The sequence below is a fragment of the Terrapene carolina genome, unplaced genomic scaffold, assembly GCF_002925995.2.
Source record: "Terrapene carolina triunguis isolate 2854851 unplaced genomic scaffold, T_m_triunguis-2.0 Scaffold42, whole genome shotgun sequence".
Taxonomy (NCBI): domain Eukaryota; kingdom Metazoa; phylum Chordata; order Testudines; family Emydidae; genus Terrapene; species Terrapene triunguis.
Window position 1 is genome coordinate 233519 of NW_020664393.1, and position 19369 is coordinate 252887.

The 19369-nt window shown below is 42.4% G+C and overlaps 1 protein-coding gene across 1 annotated transcript in view; it reads right to left on the reverse strand.

Annotated features, from left to right (window-relative positions):
- The window catches only part of LOC112106981 (dermatan-sulfate epimerase), a 296569-nt gene that overhangs the window by 52908 nt on the left and 224292 nt on the right, over nt 1-19369 (reverse strand). The window contains exon 12 of the mRNA XM_026653475.1: nt 13724-13819. Coding sequence (XP_026509260.1) covers nt 13724-13819 — 96 coding nt within the window. The remainder of the gene's footprint in view (nt 1-13723; nt 13820-19369) is intronic.

Here is a 19369-nt window from a genome sequence, read left to right on the forward strand (position 1 = left end):
CTCTGGTTACGTTGTTCTATTTTACATTTGGAAAGGTCCTGTTGAAATTTAATACATTTCAAGATATCATTTCCCTAAACGATATTGTGGAAAACAAAACTGTATTGCACACTGGGTTCCAGCCCAGGGCCCTGTACTGCCCAGCTAGGTCAGACCCTTTACCCATATTGAAGTTTTCCTTGAGCTATTTCCTACCTTGCCTCTGGGTCTCCAAGTCTCTTCTCTAGTTACCCAAGGTCGCTCCAAAGCCTCCCTGCCTGGAGAGCTTTCCTCCATGCTGTCAGCTGCCTTTCCTGCTCTGACTCTCCCCTTCTGAGCCATGGTCCTGACGGAGCCTTGTTGATCCTTACAGTCTCTTCCCTCCACCTCTTTTCCCCACCTGGACCCTGTCAGCACTTAAACCTGGTTCTTTTTTTACAGGAAGGCCCTGATTCCTGAGAGGTGGGGCTAGTTCTGTAATCAGGGCTGGCTTAGCCCCAGGCCCGCCAGCCCAAGGGCTAGTCACCCTGTTACACCCCCAACTTTTTCGTCATTCCTGTTGCCCAAGCCACACAACTACCCAGGCCTTTTGCTTCTTTCTCCTATTTGTGTCTTTGTGTCGTCTTCCAAGTATCTCCTTCCTGATGTGGGTTGCCTTGGCTCCACTTTCAGCTTAAAGCACATGTCTACCATGGTGCCTATGAGCAATATTGAAAAAATAAAATAGAAAGGTACAAACCCTCCAGATACTCACATTAAGTAACCAAAGCAACTGTATATTTTTGTGCTGTAACCCTTGTACTCCCTCCTCCTTCTCTTTCATAGATGTGATCATTCCTTATAACAGGGATCAGCAACCTTTGGCACGCGGTCCGGCAACCTTTGACATGCGGTAAGCACCCTGGCAGGCCGGGCTGGTTTGTTTACCTGCCGCATCTGCAGGTTCGGCTGATTGCGGCTCTCACTGGCCGCGGTTCACTGCTCCAGGCCAATGGGGGCTGCGGGAAGCGGCGGCCAGCACATCCCTTGGCCTGCACCGCTTCCTCCAGCCCCCATTGGCCTGGGACAGCGAACCGCGGCCAGTGGGAGTTGCGATCGGCTGAACCCGTGGACGCAGCAGGTAAACAAACCGGCCCGGCCCGCCAGGGTGCTTACCCTGGTGAGCCACGTGCCAAAGGTTGCCGATCCCTGCCTTATAATATCTGAACTCATATTGCTAAATCCTGTCAGGAAGGGACACTGGGCCACAGCTTTTTTTGCAACCAAATTGTAGAGTGCAAATCAGAGGGAGGGAGGTAAAGTCAGTTTAAAGGTCACCTTTGCACTCCCCTGATCCTGGTGCTGCTCTGCATACGCTATTCCCTCTGCATTGTGTTAGCACAACCTGAAGGCTGCTCTAATTTACAGCAAGCTATTCTAATCCTCAGCCTTATTAGGGGCATCTTGGCCAGACCCCCTTTCCCGTGCTATGTCAGTAGAAGGAGGGCGAGTAATGTTTGTCTCTCTGCAGGAGCTGTGTGCCTCTTGAGGTGATCTTCCCAGGACTGGTTAAGGCCAGGCCTCACTAGCAGTGTGACACAAAGCAGCCACCCCACACAGGATGATCTAGCCCCTGGATTTTTATTATTCTGTAAATTGCCAGGCACACCGATGGAGCTGTAAAAACACATACATGAAAATAAATAAGTAATTGCTTACCTTTCTCCATCTTCTCTGTCTCACACAGTCTTCAAACTCTTCTCCTAGCTTAGCCTCTTGTTGCCCAATTCCATGGTGGCCAAGCCAGCAGTACTGTTAGCTGGAAGGGGGTACACTAGAAACCTTTCCTGATGGTTCTTCTTTTTGTGTAAATTGAGCCACTTCTCGGCTTTATGTTTCCTTCTTTTTCTTCCTGCTTGTTCTCTCCGATGGTTTAAGCTAAGGCCCACAGATAGGTAGTAAGTCAGATGTAGAGATAAACTGCAGCTGATTTCAGCGTGAAGGAGGAAACTGCAACATCAGCAAGCTCAGTCACTGGAAGGTGAAAAAGCTGCTGAGTGAGGACAGGGTGCCGTGGAGGCCCTCTTGTCCATACGTGGACATTCTCCAAACTGTGGGCAGGAGGAGAGCAATGGTAAAGCATGCACAGTAGCGCATCATGCCCTCGGCACAGCTGTTTGACATAAACCCCTGAAAAGGCTTCAAGCTACAGGAAGAGTGCGGGTGAATCAGCTAGTCTGCATCCTGTCACAGTTTCTCAAAGTTCTGTCAAGGCATGGTCAAGGCAGCAGGTTTGTATAATTTTTGGTGGTGCCCAGAACGGGTCCAAGTCCCCCCCGTACACACACACACACACACACACACACCTGCCTAAGGCTCTGGGAGGGAGTTTGGGTGCAGGAGGAGGTTTGGGGTGTGGGCTCTGGGAGGAAGTTTGGGTGCGGGAGGGATGAGGGCTCTGAGACGGAGTTTGGGTGCTGGGTGCGGGCTCTGGGCTGGGACAGGTGGTTGGGGCTCAGGAGGGGGTGCGGGAGGGGGTTTGGCTGCTGGGTGTGGGCTCAGGGCTGGGACAGAGGCTTGGGGTGTGGGGGAGGCTGTGGGGGGGGGCTGGGCCAGGGATCAGGAGTTTGGGGTTCAGCAGGCAGGCTGCCCCGGAGCTGGGGTGGGGGCCAGAGAGAAAGACTCCCCCCAGCCTTCTCCCCAGCAGCAGCAGCGACCTCTGGGGGAGGAGGGCCCCTCTCCGGCATGAAACTCACCCAAGCCTCCAGGCTGCTGCTCAGGAGGTCCAGCCAGGATAAGCCCCCATGAGTCAACTCAGAGATGCCTGCCGGGGGGGAGGCTGCCATGCACCTCCTTCCCTCTTCTCTTTGCAGGTGCGGCAGCCGCCACAGCTTGCCCCCGGGGGACAGCCGACCACTGCCCAGGGGAGGCAGGGACGCTCGCGGGAGGTGCGCGGAGGAGAGACCCGGCTCCAAGCATTGGTGGAGCAGGGCCCCCCGGGCCCTGAATTTGCTGGAGCCTGGGCACCATGGACTCATACAACTCACCGCCCCTGGTCAAGCCATCTGAACACTTGCTAATGACTTTTTCCTCCTGTGCTCAACATAGTCGCTGTAGGTGGTCAGGTGCTGGTGCTGCTTTGATCCACAATGTGTGTCCTTCTCAAGACAATATTGGTCATCAAAGTAATTTCTGTTACTTTTATATTACCGTGGACCAGGCCTACATTTAGCTTTAATCTGCCCCTTGTTTCCCTGTAGGACAGCTGTTGCAGCACTTAGCTCTCTTGTGCCTGCTCTCCTATTTCTTGCTCCCTCCTTCTCTTGGGATTGGCCTCTACTTGAAACCCTAAAGTGCACCTTTTCTGCTTGCAAGCATCACTCTAGGGTTGCCCCCTAGCTCCACAGGGAGAACATTTCCTGCTACAGCACAGAACTGATCAGTATGGCTTCTCACACTAGCACAACTTGATCATACCTTATTTTTTAAACTATGCCCTCAACTTTCTCTCCCCCCACCCAAACTGTGATGTCTTTAACTGGCTACACTATCTTCCACTGGGAAGTGCAAACTGCACTCACACTCAGGCAAACTTTACAAGCTAACATTAATCAGTGCTCCCATTTAGCCACCACTTTCTCTTGCCCTGAATTTCCAAGATGTTTACAAAGTGAAAGCCTGCAACATCTTGAAAATTCAGATGTTCACATACCCCCCTTTTTACAGAAAGTGAGAACAGGTGTTCGCATGCCACTGTTGTAGCTGGCATTGCAAGATGTTTACGTGCCAGATGCGCTAAAGATTCATATGTCCCTTGATGCTTCAACCACCATTCCATAGGATGTGTCCATGCTGATGACAGGTTCTGCTCGATAACAATACAAAGCAGAGCGGACCGACGCATGTTCGTTTTCATCATCTGAGTCAGATGCCACCAGTAGAAGGTTGATTTTCTTTTTTGGTGGTTTGTGTTCTGTATTTTCCACATCAAAGTGTTACTCTTTTAGGACTTCTAAAAGCATGCTCCACACCACATCCCTCTCAGATTCTGGACGGCACTTCAGATTCTTAAACCTTGGGTCGAGTGCTGTAGCTATTTCTAGAAATCTTACATAGATACCTTTTTTGCGTTTTGTCAAATCTGTGATGAAAGTATTCTTAAAATGAACATATGCTGGGTCATCATCCGAGACTGCTATAATATGAAATATATGCAGAATGCTGGTAAAACAGAGCAGGAGATGTACAATTCTCCCCCCAAGGAATACAGTCACAAATGTAATTGACACATTATTTTTTTAATGAGCAACATCAGAATAGAAGCATGTCTTCTGGAATGGTGGCCGAAACATGAAGGGGCATATGAATGTTTAGCATATCAGCATGAAAATACCTTGCAATGCTGGCTACAAAAGTCCCATGCGAACGCCTGTTCTCACTTTCAGATGACATTGTAAATAAGAAGCAGGCAGCAGTATCTCCCGTCAATGTAAACAAACTTGTTTGTCTTAGCAATTGGCAGAATAAGAAGTAGGACTGAGTGGACTTGTAGGCTCTAAAGTTTTACACTGTTTTGTTTTTGAGTGCAGTTGTGTAACCAAAATAAATAAATAAATCTGCATTTGTAAGTTACACTTTCACGATAAAGAGATTGCACTTCAGTACTTGTATGAGGTGAATTGAAAAATACTATTTCTTTTGTTTATCATTTTTACAGTGGATATATTTGTAATAAAAATTAATATAAAGTGAGCACTGTGCACTTTGTATTCTGTGTTGTAATTGAAATCAATATTTAAAATGTAGAAAAATAGCCAAAAATATTGAATAAATTTAAATTGGTATTCTATTGTTAAAAGTGCGATTAATCGCAATTATTTTTTTTGAGTTAATTGTGTGAGTTAACTGCAATTAATCGACAGCCTGAATAATTTTATTTCTCTTACACTTAAATTTAATTCTTTGAGTAGTGAGTTCTAAAATGCCTAACCTGTCCTGGCTGGAGTAATTATCCCTATTGTAACTTTTTAAAACTATATATTCTATCTAGGTTTTTGGTTTGTACTGGTGGCGCACATCCGCACATACTTCGATGCACATAACAAAATTTATTCTGCACATAGATGGAAAAAATTAGAGGGAACATTGCATGTGTTGTATACCTGGGTGATGTCCACCAGATAGATTTACATCAAGGCCAGACAACTATGTGTTGATGGCCAATTAAGGACACCACTCTAACTATGGGCCATAGAAGAAACTCATACCCGTCCAGTAAGCCTTCTGGTGGACGCCTCAGCAAGAATATGGGCAATGGTTGCCCCTGTGAGTCATCAAACCATGTAAGGACATGTGATATGTTTATGTAACCCTGGAGTCCATCTTGGGTCAGTAACTTTCCACAAACAGAGGTTGTGAACTTTGTTTGAGACAGTAAAATTCTATGAACATGGCAAACGATTTAAAAGAACCCCTGAGATAGTTCCATTTTATCTTTATTTCTATGGACTGGATTTCTAAAAAGGAAGCTTTGAACAAGGACTGATGATCCCCAGTATGCCTGGGTAAGTTACACAGAGACTTTTGCAAGCTAGCAGTTTATTCCATCACTTCTATGATTCTGATCTACGAACACTGAAAAATAACTTGTATGTATATGATCTATTAACCATTTATAATGCTGCTTTTTTTCTTTTATCATTAAACCTTTAGTTTTTAGTTACTAAAGGATTGGCATCAGCATGATTATTGGGTAAGATCTGAGTTATATATTGACATAAGTGGCAGATCTGTTGGGATTGGAAGGACCCTATATCTGATGAAATTGGTTTTCAGCAACTATTTACCATATAGTCCAGTTTCTGGGTGTGACCCAAGGGCTGGAATGCCTAAGGAGACTGCATTTTTGACTTCTTTTTTACCAGTGTGGTGAGACAGAAGTTCACTTTTGTTCCTGGCTTGGTATAATCTAATGATAGAATAAGCTATTTCTCGGCAGTTTGTCCTGAATTTGGCATTCTGACTGGCCCAACTGAGGCATGGTAGGGTCCACAGTGTGCTAGGGACTTTCCATACACAGAGGAAGACCCTTCCCCAAAAGCATGTGGTCTGTAAAAGGCAGAACAAAAGCTTGGGGAAAAAAGGCAAAACACACCCTCAAAGTGAGCAGGCTTCTGATAGGCATACATTGTTTTCATTATTTTAACCAAAATATATACAAGCCATCCCCCTGCCCACCAATGTTATCTGTTATTGACCCTCAATCCTCAGCCATTTTTAAATGGTTGCCCACTCGCCAAGCCACGCTTCCATTCCATTTTCACATCACCTACCCACTGGCATTCCACAAGTACCTCCCTGACAGCAATCAGGCCACCCAGTGAACAGCAATGAGCAGGGCACACACATGATGACACAGGAGGCTGCTCTGTAGGTGGTGAAGGTGTGATCATGCCCAGTGCTGCTGCAGTCTCTGGGTTCTCAGGTGATGGGGGTCCCTGCCCTCTATGGCTGCCCATGGTATAAGTGAGCTGGGCCACATCAGGGAGTGTCAGGAAATGGAAGTTCAGCCTGGTTAGCTCTCTCCATCACTGCTGCAGCTGCTCTGGCTGCTGCCCTGGAATCTGGTTGCCGTATTCTTGGTGTGATCTGCCCAATATCATATAAAGAGGGTTTATCATTTCGGTATTCTGTGATAAAATGCCTCTGCCCACATAGTTCAAAACTGCATTGGCATTTTTGCTATCACATATGATGGCTCATTTTGAATGATGTGCATGGTTCTGCATCCTGGCTCAGGTTACGCTATAGTAAAGCAATAGTGGATGGAAACTACATCTCTCAATTATAATTTTGAGGCACAGTAAGAGAAGAGTTAGAATATACCGTCAGGGCCGGTGCAGAGACTGGTGCATGAACCACTCATTGTATTCATAATAGCTGATGAAAGGAGGCTTTTCTTAGACTTTTAAAAACACCTCTGAAAATTTTACTATAATTTTGTTAGGCATGGAGGGTGGAATTTTCGGAATTGCACTAGTGATTTAGGAGAACATGTCCTATTGAAAGTCCATTCCTAAATCACATAGATGCGTTTGAAAATCTCATCCATAGAAGGCACCTAATTTTTTTCCTCTCTGGCAAGGATAAACTATTTCATGATTGGTTACTTTGTACTTTAACATATTAGGAGAAAAAATCAATGTCACTGTTCTGTACAGAGATGAGTATTAGTGCTAACCCCCAAAATAGGCAACTTTCTGACTGCTTGATAGAATCTGGTCTGATCAGATCAGCTGAGAATTCTATATAACGTTTATAATTTGTATCTCCATTTGTGCCATTGCCATTTTGTGTGTTCCACCCTCTAATTTGGACAAGTGGACCAAAACCATAGCATGGTTTTGAAGTGGCTTTTATCCCCACAACAAGTATTTTAAACTGTGTCACAACAGCATTAGAGAAAACCATGTATGAACTCTGCGAGGGTGAGCAGGAAGCAGGTGGGATCTCCGGGGTAGTGCTGATTAAAATAGCTTTGTTATAGTGCTGATACGGCTTCAGATGTTAGCCTTTATAGTAACAATAACATCTGGTCAACTCTGAAAGCTTTGTGGGTTGCGGTGCTTGTCAAAGAGATACCATGGGTACCCACTATATCCTGAACAGATTTACCTCAGACCTTTGCCATAAACTCAAGCAAATGATCAGGCATGTTGGCAGTATTGCTTGCTTTAATACCTGGAGCTATGCATGGAAGATTCCTCAGCCTGTGCTATGAAGAAGCAATTAAATTGTACAATGGGCAAACTTTTTTTATAATGGCAATACCAGAGTCTGTCTAACTTCCTTGATTTCAACTTATTTTTCATTATCCTGTTTTTAATCACTATTCCTATTTATTTAGACTGTTTATGCTAAATGAAAATAAAAGCAATATTTGCTTCCTGCATAAGAGGAACATGCAATACAAACCTCTGTGTTTACATGGATTTTTCCTGTGGTTCACTGAAGTCTCAAATCTGCCGTCAGATGTTCCACTTACTCAGAAAAGCAGTTTATTAGAGGCGTCTGGATGGCTCCAGGGGTTGGTAACAGAATGTAGAGCCTCTGACCCTTACGTGTGCAGGTCAAATCCAGCTCAGGTTGGCAGAGAGTGGCCCTCATGCAGTTCTGATGGGCAGGTATGCAAACACACTAAAATAATTGGCAGTCTACACAGAGGGTAAGGACTGGATGGGCATTAACAACACATAGTGTACTTCCCTTCCTGGAAGTTATTCCTCTAGGTTAGATGTGAGGCAAATTGGCATAGTGCACAGAGAAGCCTGTACAGCTGCAGCTTGTCTGTAGCTGTTCTGTAGGAAAGAGAGGGCCTCAATGTTCCTATCAATCTCACATCCTTCCGGCACCACTACAAATATTTCACAATTTGCCGGGGTTGCTTACATGTGGATGATAGTCCAAGATAACAATTTTGCAGATTCATTCCAACTTCTACCTCAATTTTTATCTCTCATCTCTTTTCTAAGCACTGAAAAGGGGGTGGAGAAAGGCGGGGCCAGCTAGCTGTAGACATCCTGATCTAGTCTCCTTTCAGTTCTTAATGCCAATTGAGTTAAAATGAAATTACAATCTTCCTCCAAATATGTGCTTAACAAGTAGATTATCCTGGTTGAAAAAATAAGCCATTTAATCTGCCAAGTGAGCAAAGCAATTTTTATATTAACACCATACTGTTCCTTCTGTAGGACTGAGTAGTAGCTGGCTGCCTTGAGGCACTGCTTTTACGCAAACTTTGCCAACATATGCAGTTTCCAAAGCATTGCACTTAGGAGTACTTCTGCAAATAAAGATTCCCTGCCTAGGGAAACAGAATCTTCATAGCAAATTAATAGCTGCTATGTTGTATTTTGTAGGCTATTTCTTATTTTGTACCAGAGGTTAACTTCTTCTTTCTAAAAAGTGGTATGAATGAAACTCATTAAATACAAGATACTGAGGAACATACAAACTATGCACAGAAGAAGTATATTTACACTTGCTGCATTCCTCTTCTATGTGGTGACAGTTCAATATTGATGTTCAGGGTGGGAAATAGTTCGGCTCTGATTGCTGGCATCTCTTTACTAACTTTGTTCTTTTAATCTCGTGTTTTGACACATTATTTAATCTGAAACCTATGAAATTTAAAGGTGCAGCAACACTATTTAATCTACACATTATTGTTTGCAAAGATACTGCACATTATAGTTAAGTGCTTTTTGAATAAGGGTGTGGTGATGAAGGTAAAGTCCTCTCTCCCTATTGGTGGTATAAGGGTACAAATTGGCTAACAGTTTTATGAAACCCAGGACATGTAACTGCATTCCCAGGGTAAGAGAGAAACTTCAAGAGGCCAGGCATGGAAGCTCCTTTTCTTCTTATTTTTTTTTATAGGTCAGTGGGAAGTTATCATACCCTGTGCTAGTTTCAGGGTCCCTGAGATTAGAGCTCCTAGAAAGAAGAGCTGGGGTTTCTTTATGACATTGCTTATAGAAGAAGTGCTGTTTCCCTATGGAAAAGGCAGACTAATCACTTTGAATTACTGCCATCTCATTAATTGGTGACCTAGTCTTAGCCAATGATTACATGGTGTGTAAAGTGGCTGTAGGCTGGGCTGATCCAGCCTGTGCCAGGCCCAGAGACTAAAAGTCAGAACAGAGTTCCTTTAAATTTTATTACAAGTAAGGAGCAACATTATGTGGTCAAGGTGATAAGGTTAACGTTTCTCTCTTCCATTTTCCCCTGAATGCAATGGAGAGGTAGTAACCATCAGCCTGATTAAGACTCACCTCCTGGCTCCCCAGTTTTTGAGCTGTCAGCCAGGAATACATCTTTGGACTATACAACATGTTCATCAATGGATAGAAACCCAACACCACTGGGACATGGACAGACCTGATCATATGCTGTAGTCCCATCACATCGTAGCCCATAGCCCAATTCCCAAGTATGAGAGATGGGCTGGGCAGAGGTGGTGGGTCAATTTCAGCTTTGACTTGCATTGCTAAATTCTAGATTTATACACTTGCAATTGAGCATTTGGGCCATGGGCTCTGCCCCTGGAAATTCCCCTAGGAGTTGGTCTGGATGCTGCTGCCTTAGGGCATGCTTCCCCCTCAAGTTGCAGGGCAAACTCTATAGCTGGGGAACTCAGGAGCTCTCAACAACCAAAGAACCTGTTGTGCCCAGGAATGGACGTGGGGGAAAAACAAACAAGGAGCAAGCCAGCTAAAATGTTTATCTGAATACATTTTACTGACTAAGAATTTGAAAGGTTTTCTCCAATAAAACTTTAGTTACCAGAAACAAGTCTTAATTCAATAAGCAACAATGAGTGGGTTCCATTTATGAAGTTAAAACTGACTTCTCGTAGGTATTATTTTGCACTGCTGGCCACTGGGCCTTGGTCACTGGCTCATCCAGATATGCATTTTGAGCACGACAATTTGTGCCATGTTAGGGTTGTAGCATTTAAATCTACTTGCACTTTTTTTTAATGATTTCATCTTTCTTTTGTTGTTGCTAGGTTATCAAGTACCGTGACTTCAGAGAAAATTGTTCAGAAATAAAATATCTTTATTTTCAAATTCAAAAGGACATTGTTTATACCAAAACAAAGGTTGACAGAGGTTTTATTTAGCAAAGCTGTGACTTTCAAGTTTATACAACCAGATACTTTATTTTTAATTAGCTATTAAAACATATCACCCTGGGGTCCACCTGCAGATACTGAGGACAGTAATGTGGACACTGAATTTATGAACATTCTGCAGTATTCTTTCATACTGGATTCCACAGAAATTTGACAAGTTACGGGTTAAAACAAAAAACTTGAAATAGAAGAAAAATTCTCCAAAGTGTGTCACTGGGTCCCAGGACTCTCTTCTCCCCATCTCACATATCACTCCCTCAAGAGTTCTCTATTCTCCAGAGCTTCCATTGTCCTTCCCAAGGTTCATCTGCTCAAACTCTTTCCTTCCCACCCCCAGACCATTAGCCTTGAAGGCAGTATGGTCCTCTCTCTTTCCTCCATGTAACCATAGCTGAAGCCATGCTCGGCAGCAACTCTCTGTTGTTTCACCACTGCTTCTGCTATTGTGTACATCTGCTCATCTTCAGCAGGAGGCACGAGTGAATGGGTGTTGACAGTCTCCATCATTAGCCACCACTGCCTCTCTTTCTAAGCAAGTCCACATTTGCACAGAAGTTTGTGTTTCTTAGGGTGAAGTCCACTCTTAGGTTGTTTGGAAACTGGCACATACTATTTCCTAGATGAGGAAATACTACTTATCCGTTGAGACATTGAGACCCAATGATTGTTTTAAGGATTATAACTCTATATGCTTAAAACCCAAGAGAGGGAACCATGCAACAAAATTCAAATCAGAACATGGAAAGCTTGAAGGTGCTAGGATACTGGTTTGGCCCAAAAAATTAGAAATCATTTGAAAAATCAGTATCTGGATCCGGATTTGGATTTCAAACAATCACATAGTTCCAGGTCTGAGATTTTTAGCTTGAGTCCATTTCTACTTAATACAGAAAATATGTAGACTTGGGGCCAGATTCTCAACCCAAAGGAACTATGCCAGTTTACAGCATTTGAAAATCTGACCCCTTGGAGGGGGAGAGAAAGTGGAATGGGGGAAGAAGACTGAAGATTGTTCTTCCCTTTACTGGGATTATTAGGTGCTAAAGAGAAACAAGTAACATCCCAGCCTTGCTAGCTTTTTAGCCTATAGGTTACAGGGAGCAGCAGGGCACTTTTAGAGACCAGAACTCTCTTATCTCACTTCTAGTTATAACCCATATTTCCTATAAGGGTTACATTTCTAGTTTTCTTTATTTTTTAAACTCTTTTTAAAAGAGTTTTTTTCTTTATAGGTATAACTTGAGGTAACCCATCAGTGCGAAGCACACAGCCAACTGAAAAGGCACAGGTATCCTGTGGGTACACTGGAGTAGATAAATTTAAAACAAATATTTCTCTGTTATAGAAACAAGATAGTTCAGGCTGATTTCTGTGTAACAAAGATTTAATGCTTCTTTTTGTGTTCTGATTTCTGCATATGAACTGTCCTATTCTGTGGGAATGCAAACATGCAGGGAACTGGAGTCAGACTACTAATTTATTCCATGTAGACCATCAGGCAGACATAAGATAACAACGTAACAGTTGTTTGTTTCAAACCGGAAGTCTAGAAGTGAAAGATTATTGCTAATTGAAATAGCCATCCAATCCTCTAAGGAAGTTTATCCGATATTCTGCTACTGCCTTGTGCCTGGGAGTTATAGATAGTCAGGCATGTTGCTTTTGAAATAAATGGCCAAATTCTGGGCTATTAAACCAGGGTAAATTTGGAGTAACTCCACTCATATCAATTAGTTACTCTGGACTGAAGCATTTAAAAGTTTTGCCAGCATGCTTATGTCCATTAGGAGTTTGAAAAAAATTACACCCATGACCAACACAGTTATACTGGCAAAACGTCGAGTGTAAATTAATTTATACCAGCAAAAAATTCCTATTGCTGGGGCGGCTTATTTCATTAGGGCAACTGGTATAATCTATACTGGTTGCTTTTGAGATAAATGGGAGTTAGGTGCCAATGTGCATTTGAAAATCCCACTAGGCACCTATCTGCAGCTTTAGATGCCTAAATACCTTTAAAAATCTGGTCAAAAGGGTATGTCTACACTGCAATTAAAAACCCATGGCTGGCCCATGCCAGCTGACTTGGGCTCACACTAAGGGGCTGTTTAATTGCAGTGTACATGTTCAGGCTTGGGCTGGAGGCTGGGATCTGGGACCCTGTGAGGTGGGAGGGTCCAGAGCTTGGACTGCAGCCTGAGCCTGAATGTCTACACTGCAATTAAACAGGCCTTTAGCCTGAGCCCCGAGAGCCCAATCAGCTGGCACAGAGCAGCTTCAGGTGTCTAATTGCAGTGTAGACATGCCCGAAGTGACTTAGGAGACTAATTCTCATTGAAAGTCAATGGAATTTAGGCTAAGTGCCTTAGTCACTTTTGAAAATAAAACTTAGGCTCTTAAGTCATGTAGACTTGCAACACTGAGCAGAGCAATACCTAAACACCTTTAAAAATTTGGACCTTAGTCTTGCTGTGCCTCAGTTCCCCATCTCTAAAATGGGGACAATAGCACTGTCCTCCTTCCCAGAGGTGTTGAGACAATAAATGTATTATAGATTGCATGTATTATATCACTCAGATACTGCGATAATGGGGGGACTTAGGTAAAGATAAATTTATCTTATGTATAAGTTAGATTTTAACTGTAAACATAATCATAAACAGCATTTGAGACTGTGTGTTCTTGTCCTATTTTTATGCCCTCCTCAATCAGCTCTCTCACGAATTGCTGTAGCAGTGGAGGTTGCTGTGGCCTCAAATAGGGAATGTAGACAGTGTCCTTCAAAATGGTGTGAATTTAGCATGTAATTTGGGATGAATTAGTTTCAATGCACTTCTGATAGGTAGCTTGGTAGGAAGATGTATACATAAGTACTCAGTGCTCCTCTGTTCCAGTTGTACTATGGTAACAAGCAAGTCTGCATGTGGGTCCACTTTTAAATTCATCACTTGATTTTATGGAGCATTGCATGGTATTTTCACCAATTAGCAGCTGACAGCAGTTAGTTAAGGACTACAAGGGTATGTAAGAAAAAGTGGAATATGATCTATTTTGTAGTCACTGGCTCACCATTTGATAATAATGCCCTCGGAGGTTTCGGATAGTAACCAGCAGTTTCCAAGCTACTTGAGGAAAATCGGGTAAATCTATAATCCAGTGGTAAATCTGAAAGAAAGAAACATACCACGCTCTAATTAGTTACACAGCCCCTATCACATCCAAAAAAAGCCTGTGATGAACAGAAGTACATTTTTTTTTCTTAAATCTTTGAGCTTGTGTGCTCATTGGTATTAGAACTGAATCGGACAGCATGACTATGTACTTGTTTGACATCTACAGCCACCTTACACATTGGCATTAAGGAGTTTACTTAACTTCAGTTTGATACTGGTAGCTTTGTTCCTTGATCACTGTGGTAATACACAGTCACAGGAATGCTGAAAATTATTTTAAAACCAAACCAAACATTTGCAGCATCTACCATTTAGGAACAATTATAAATTCATGCTCAAAATCACCACTCCTCTGTCTTATTTCAACAGTCTGATCCTCAGAAAGTTACCATTCCAAAACAAGCAAGAAGACATTATGAATACCATCAGTTCTTGTTTCACAGCTATTGTTGTGAGACTCTCAAAATGCACCCAAACTTAGACAGGGTTGCACAGAGGTTTTGGAGGCCCTGGGCAAAATCTTAAATTGAGGCCTTCACCCTTCCAAAAAACTTTACCATTGAGACAAAAGAGTTAAAAAGAGGGGAGGGCCCAGGCCTGTGGGGTTACTACCTTCCCTGAGGGGATGGGGGAATGCTGCCCTGCGGAGAGCTGGGAGTCCACGCCTGGCCCTGCCTCTCCTGGAGCTCTGGCCCCACTGTTAGTGGGAGGGGTATCCCTGATCCAGCTCCTACCTTTCCTCATTTTGGGGGCCCTCTCAAGGGGAGGACTCAGGTCAAATGGCCCCTTTTGCCCTGCCCCCCATCATTCTCCTCCTCGTCCCCCACAGCAGCCTTGACCTTAGATATTCTTTCAGTCTGACTTAATAAAACTTTCATTTTCTATCAGGGCTTCCTAGGAATCTGAATTTCTGACTGAGCAGGGGTTAATCATCATTCTTATTGTATGAAGAATGTTGAATAAATGAAAATATCTCTCTACTGTGTAAAAGCTCTCTTTTCTGCATCCTTGCTATTTAATCCTACTGCTAGCTAAGCCCTTCTCAGCGGTGTTCATATTTAATTAGAAACAGAAAAATAAATAGGAAAGGGTACAAAGTCCTCTTCTATTAACAAGAAAATGGTGCTTTCCTACCATTCAAAATTAAAGAAACCAGAGCTAAATTTTAGCTCTTCAGTGTATTGGCTGGTAAGGAAAAGAATTACCAGTTAAGCTTATCTCTGAACAGTTGAGTTACAAGACTGACAAGTCTCATTTTGGAGTGTGGCAGGAGTGAGGTGGAATTTTTTTGTTTTGTTATCTAAGTTTTAGCTGATCTGCTTCTGTGAAATACAAACAAATTCTCAGCCGACAATAGAAAGCTCAGCTCTGACGCACAATCAGTCTATAAGCAGATATAGAGGCAGCATTCAGATCTATAGCTTTAAGGTTATACTCAACCAGGGGTAAAATTAACACATTAGTATTTTGATCCATTCTAGAAACTATTAATAAAATCATATGTATTAGGTTACATAGTAGAAATGTAGTAGTACCCCACATTTTGAGAGTGTAAGACCAAATTCTGCCTTCACTGACAACCCATGTAGTCTTAATAAGTACCTAGCAAAGAATACAAAAGAGTCAGTGAAGGCAGATATTGATCTAGTATGTGTAACAGAGCTGTTATAACAACTGATGTCTAGAAAAGTAAACTTTGTATAAATATTTTACTGAAGAATAATTAACTTTACAGAGACCTTTATTGCACGCATACCACAAAATTCAGGTTCAGAATTATATACCAGAGTTACAGTTAAACCATATAAATAAGAGAAAACAATTAAAGAAAATAATAGTCAGAGAATTATAAAAGCAGTAGCAGAGGGAGAAAAAAGGAGCATAGGTAAAGCAGAAAAGAAATATAGGTTTTAAGATGAGATTGAATTGTAATTAAACTATATTACTAAGAACAGCTTTGTTGTTTTGATGGAACAGTCATGATGGCACAAGATACCTCAGTCAAGATTTCCTCCAGAAAGGGGAAAGTATTTATAGTAAAGTATAAAATGCATTTTGTGCCTTTAATTATAAAGGAATGCTTTGTCAAGGATTAAATAATTAGGCCCAACTGTTGCCTTAATTTGCAATACATGCCATATCATCCCTCCACACTTCTTGACTGCGGCTGCTGACACTGACAACAATCCTGCTTTTGGAAAGCAGAATTCTTACACAATTCAACATCCTGTTGCTCCTAGGACCAGAGCAGTCAGAGTGGAGGATATGCGTCATCCAAATGTGCAGACGCAAACAAACCTGGTGCCCTCTTGTTTGGGTTGGGGAGGGAGTTCCAAAGGGTGGATGGGATTTTCTTTATGTTCCCGTCTTTATTTTAGACAGGATGATAGAGTTGCATTTATTTTTTCAGGCTCTGGTATCCTGGCCCAATTCCAACTCAGGTATTTAATTCTGTCTTTCTGTGTTCACCCTACAGATGGATATAATGGTACTCACTTCCTGTCCCTAAACTGTTTGCTGTGCCATATATTTACTTTTTGTTTTTATAATGAATTGCATCAAAAATTATTCCTTCTGTCACCCTGGATGTCTTTAACATACACAATCAATCATCCAACCAACCAACCAATCATTGAGACACTCATTCACTGTGTGTCCCTCTCTTCTGTCTCCTTTTCCTCTGCACTCCTTGTTTACTATAGTGTATTTTTTTTTTTTTTTAGTTTGCCTTCATTTTCATTCACCTGTTTTCCTTCTGGTTGTGAAACTACCCTTGTAACATGGCTTGATAACCCAAGATGTGGCTCTCATAGAATCATAGGACTGGAAGGGACCTCGAGAGGTCATCTAGTCCAGTCCTCTGCACTCAAGGCAGGACTAAGTATTATCTAGACCATCCCTGATAGGTGTTTGGCTAACCTGCTCTTAAAGATCTCTGATGATGGAGATTCCACAACCTCCCCAGGCAATTTATTCCAGTGCTTAACCACCCTGACAGTTAGGAAGTTTTTCCTAATGTCCAACCTAAATCTCCCTTGCAATATAAGCCTATTGCTTCTTGTCCTATCCTCAGAGGTTAAGAAAAACAATTTTTCTCCCTCCTCCTTGTAACAACCTTTTACATACTTGAAAACTGTAAATATGTCCCCTCTCAGTCTTCTCTTCTCCTGACTAAATAAGATTTATTTTATTTGTGTGCCTCGCTTAAATTCTAAATCCATATTTAGGTTTCTAAATATAAATGATGTGAATTTCAATGATATTGAGTTTCTGCAGCTCCCACGGGCTTCAATGGGATTTGTAAATGCTTAGCAATTCTGAAAATAAGGCCAAATGTATATTTAGGTGCCTAACTATGGAATTTTAGGAGCCTTACTTCTGGCAGTCAGGTTTGAACATTTTGGCCAAAATCTAATTTATAGTAAATAAACAATTACAAATGAATGCCCATATAAATCACAGAGACTATAATCAGAGACACACATGAATAAATAAATAATGAAATAAAGCCCTGACACTGCCCCCCAAACTTCAACTCCCTCTCTTCCCAAAGAGGTGGGGTATTTTTTGTAGACTATACTGGGCTATTCCAGACCACAGGAGGGAGTAAAATCCAGAATCAAGGGGTCTGGTGTAATAACTGGGTCTGCCAATTTACTCTAATTGTGAGCTCAACTGTGAAAAGTGAGTTAAAGTTCATAAAATGTCACAGTAACCTATAACAATGAATGTGGAGAAAAGGTGCAAAAGGGAGACAAAAAGACTAGGTTCATCCAAACAAAAAGGCCTACTGATATAATTCAAGGACTGTTTTAAAATCATGCCTAGTAAACAAGAGAAGTGTGGGACCAGAAATCAGTGACTCAAAATCTGTGTGTCAGAAATTATGCCTAACTGGTGGACAAAATAGTGAGGAAGTGGGCTATTCTACTCATCACTCCCTTTTGGGGTCCTTAAAAAGACACTTTGAGGTGGGGAGGGAAATAAGGACAGGTGGAGGCAAAGCAGAGGAGTGCTCTGGCTGACTGAAAGACAAGAGAAGGGGAAGGAGCAAGTCTCATCATGGCTGCCACCCCCAACTTCTCCTGGGACCTGAGACCGTCACTGTTATAATCCTGAGAGATGTACTGACCAGCCTGGATCAGAGAGAGGGACTCAGATGACACTGCCACCTCCACTGGCTTTGGCTAAATCCCAAACCTCACCTGGGATGTGAAACTTTCTTTCCCTGACACTCCTGCCACGTGTCCTTTTTCTTTCTCACCTTATTTCTTCTTTTTCCTACCCTTCTCCTTTTTGCCTTCCTGCAAGAGTCTGGATTAGGCTGCCAAGACTGTATATTTTGCAACACTGCTGAAAGCCTGAGATCAGAAAGGCAGCAAAATGCAATGCCCTAAATAGACCGATGCTTGTACAAATTTGCCAGATTTCAGAGTGGCTAATAAGACTGTGCTGTGCCTGTTTTTTTCCAGGCTTCAAGTGAAAATCAACACTAGAGACAGAGGCTGCATATTCTATTTTTGCTGTTCTTTTCTTTCCCATTGTGTGTGTATGTTTTGTCTTGTCTTTTAGGAAACAGGATTGGACTTTAACAATAGCAACAATTACAGCTTCAGCCCATCTCAACTAACTTTTTCTCTTTTCCCCGAAAGGACAGTTATTACCATCTTTAATACTATCAAAGAGACCGTCAACTATGGAGGGTGAGAGAACAGGAGGAAGTTCCTTCTAAAAGCTCACTCCAGCTACAGGAAGAGGGAAGAAGGGATGGTGTTGAAATGAAAGCTTTACTTAATACATTACATTTCATGTTTTAACTGTTTTTCCCCTTACTTTTCTGTATCTTTAATAAAAGATAAAAATGATGTTTAATGGTGTGTTTGCAATGACACTAAGTGGGCTGAGGTCTCTGTCAGTTGGAAGACAGGATACTCGGCTAGATGGACCCTTGGTCTGACCCAGAATGGCTGTTCTTATGTTCTGTATACCAAACCCCAAACCTTGTTTAACACTGTTTAAGGTTGGACAGTAACTGGGTTAAGTTAATACCTTTGATGCTCAAGGCCCATATATTCCATCTAAATTAATACAACAGGCCTTCTCCCAGAACATCCTGCTAGCAGCCCCTCTTACTTGCACTAATGGGGCTCCGTCTTAAGGGCCCTTACCAATCATAAGAGAGCCAGTACTACACAGGACAAAAAGCTGCTTCAGGTAAGCAGCTCCCAAACCCACAGATAACTATAGGAAAGGACACAAGCTGACAAAACCAGAGAAAATGAAAATGAAGGCAAACAACAATGCACACTGTCGTACAGATATAGCAGACAGTACAGGGGGAGAGGAGAATGGAAACTACTATGAATGAATTCCATAGTGACTGTTTTATTGTATGAGTAACTGTGGACAGTCAGGGATATACATTTTTCCACTTTGTTTCAGGCAACAAATCTCTAGAGCCAGCCCTGAGAACAGCTGAAGGACAGATGGGTTGAATTTCTAGGCTGCTGATGGCCCAGATTAAATTACTGCCTCTTGGCTG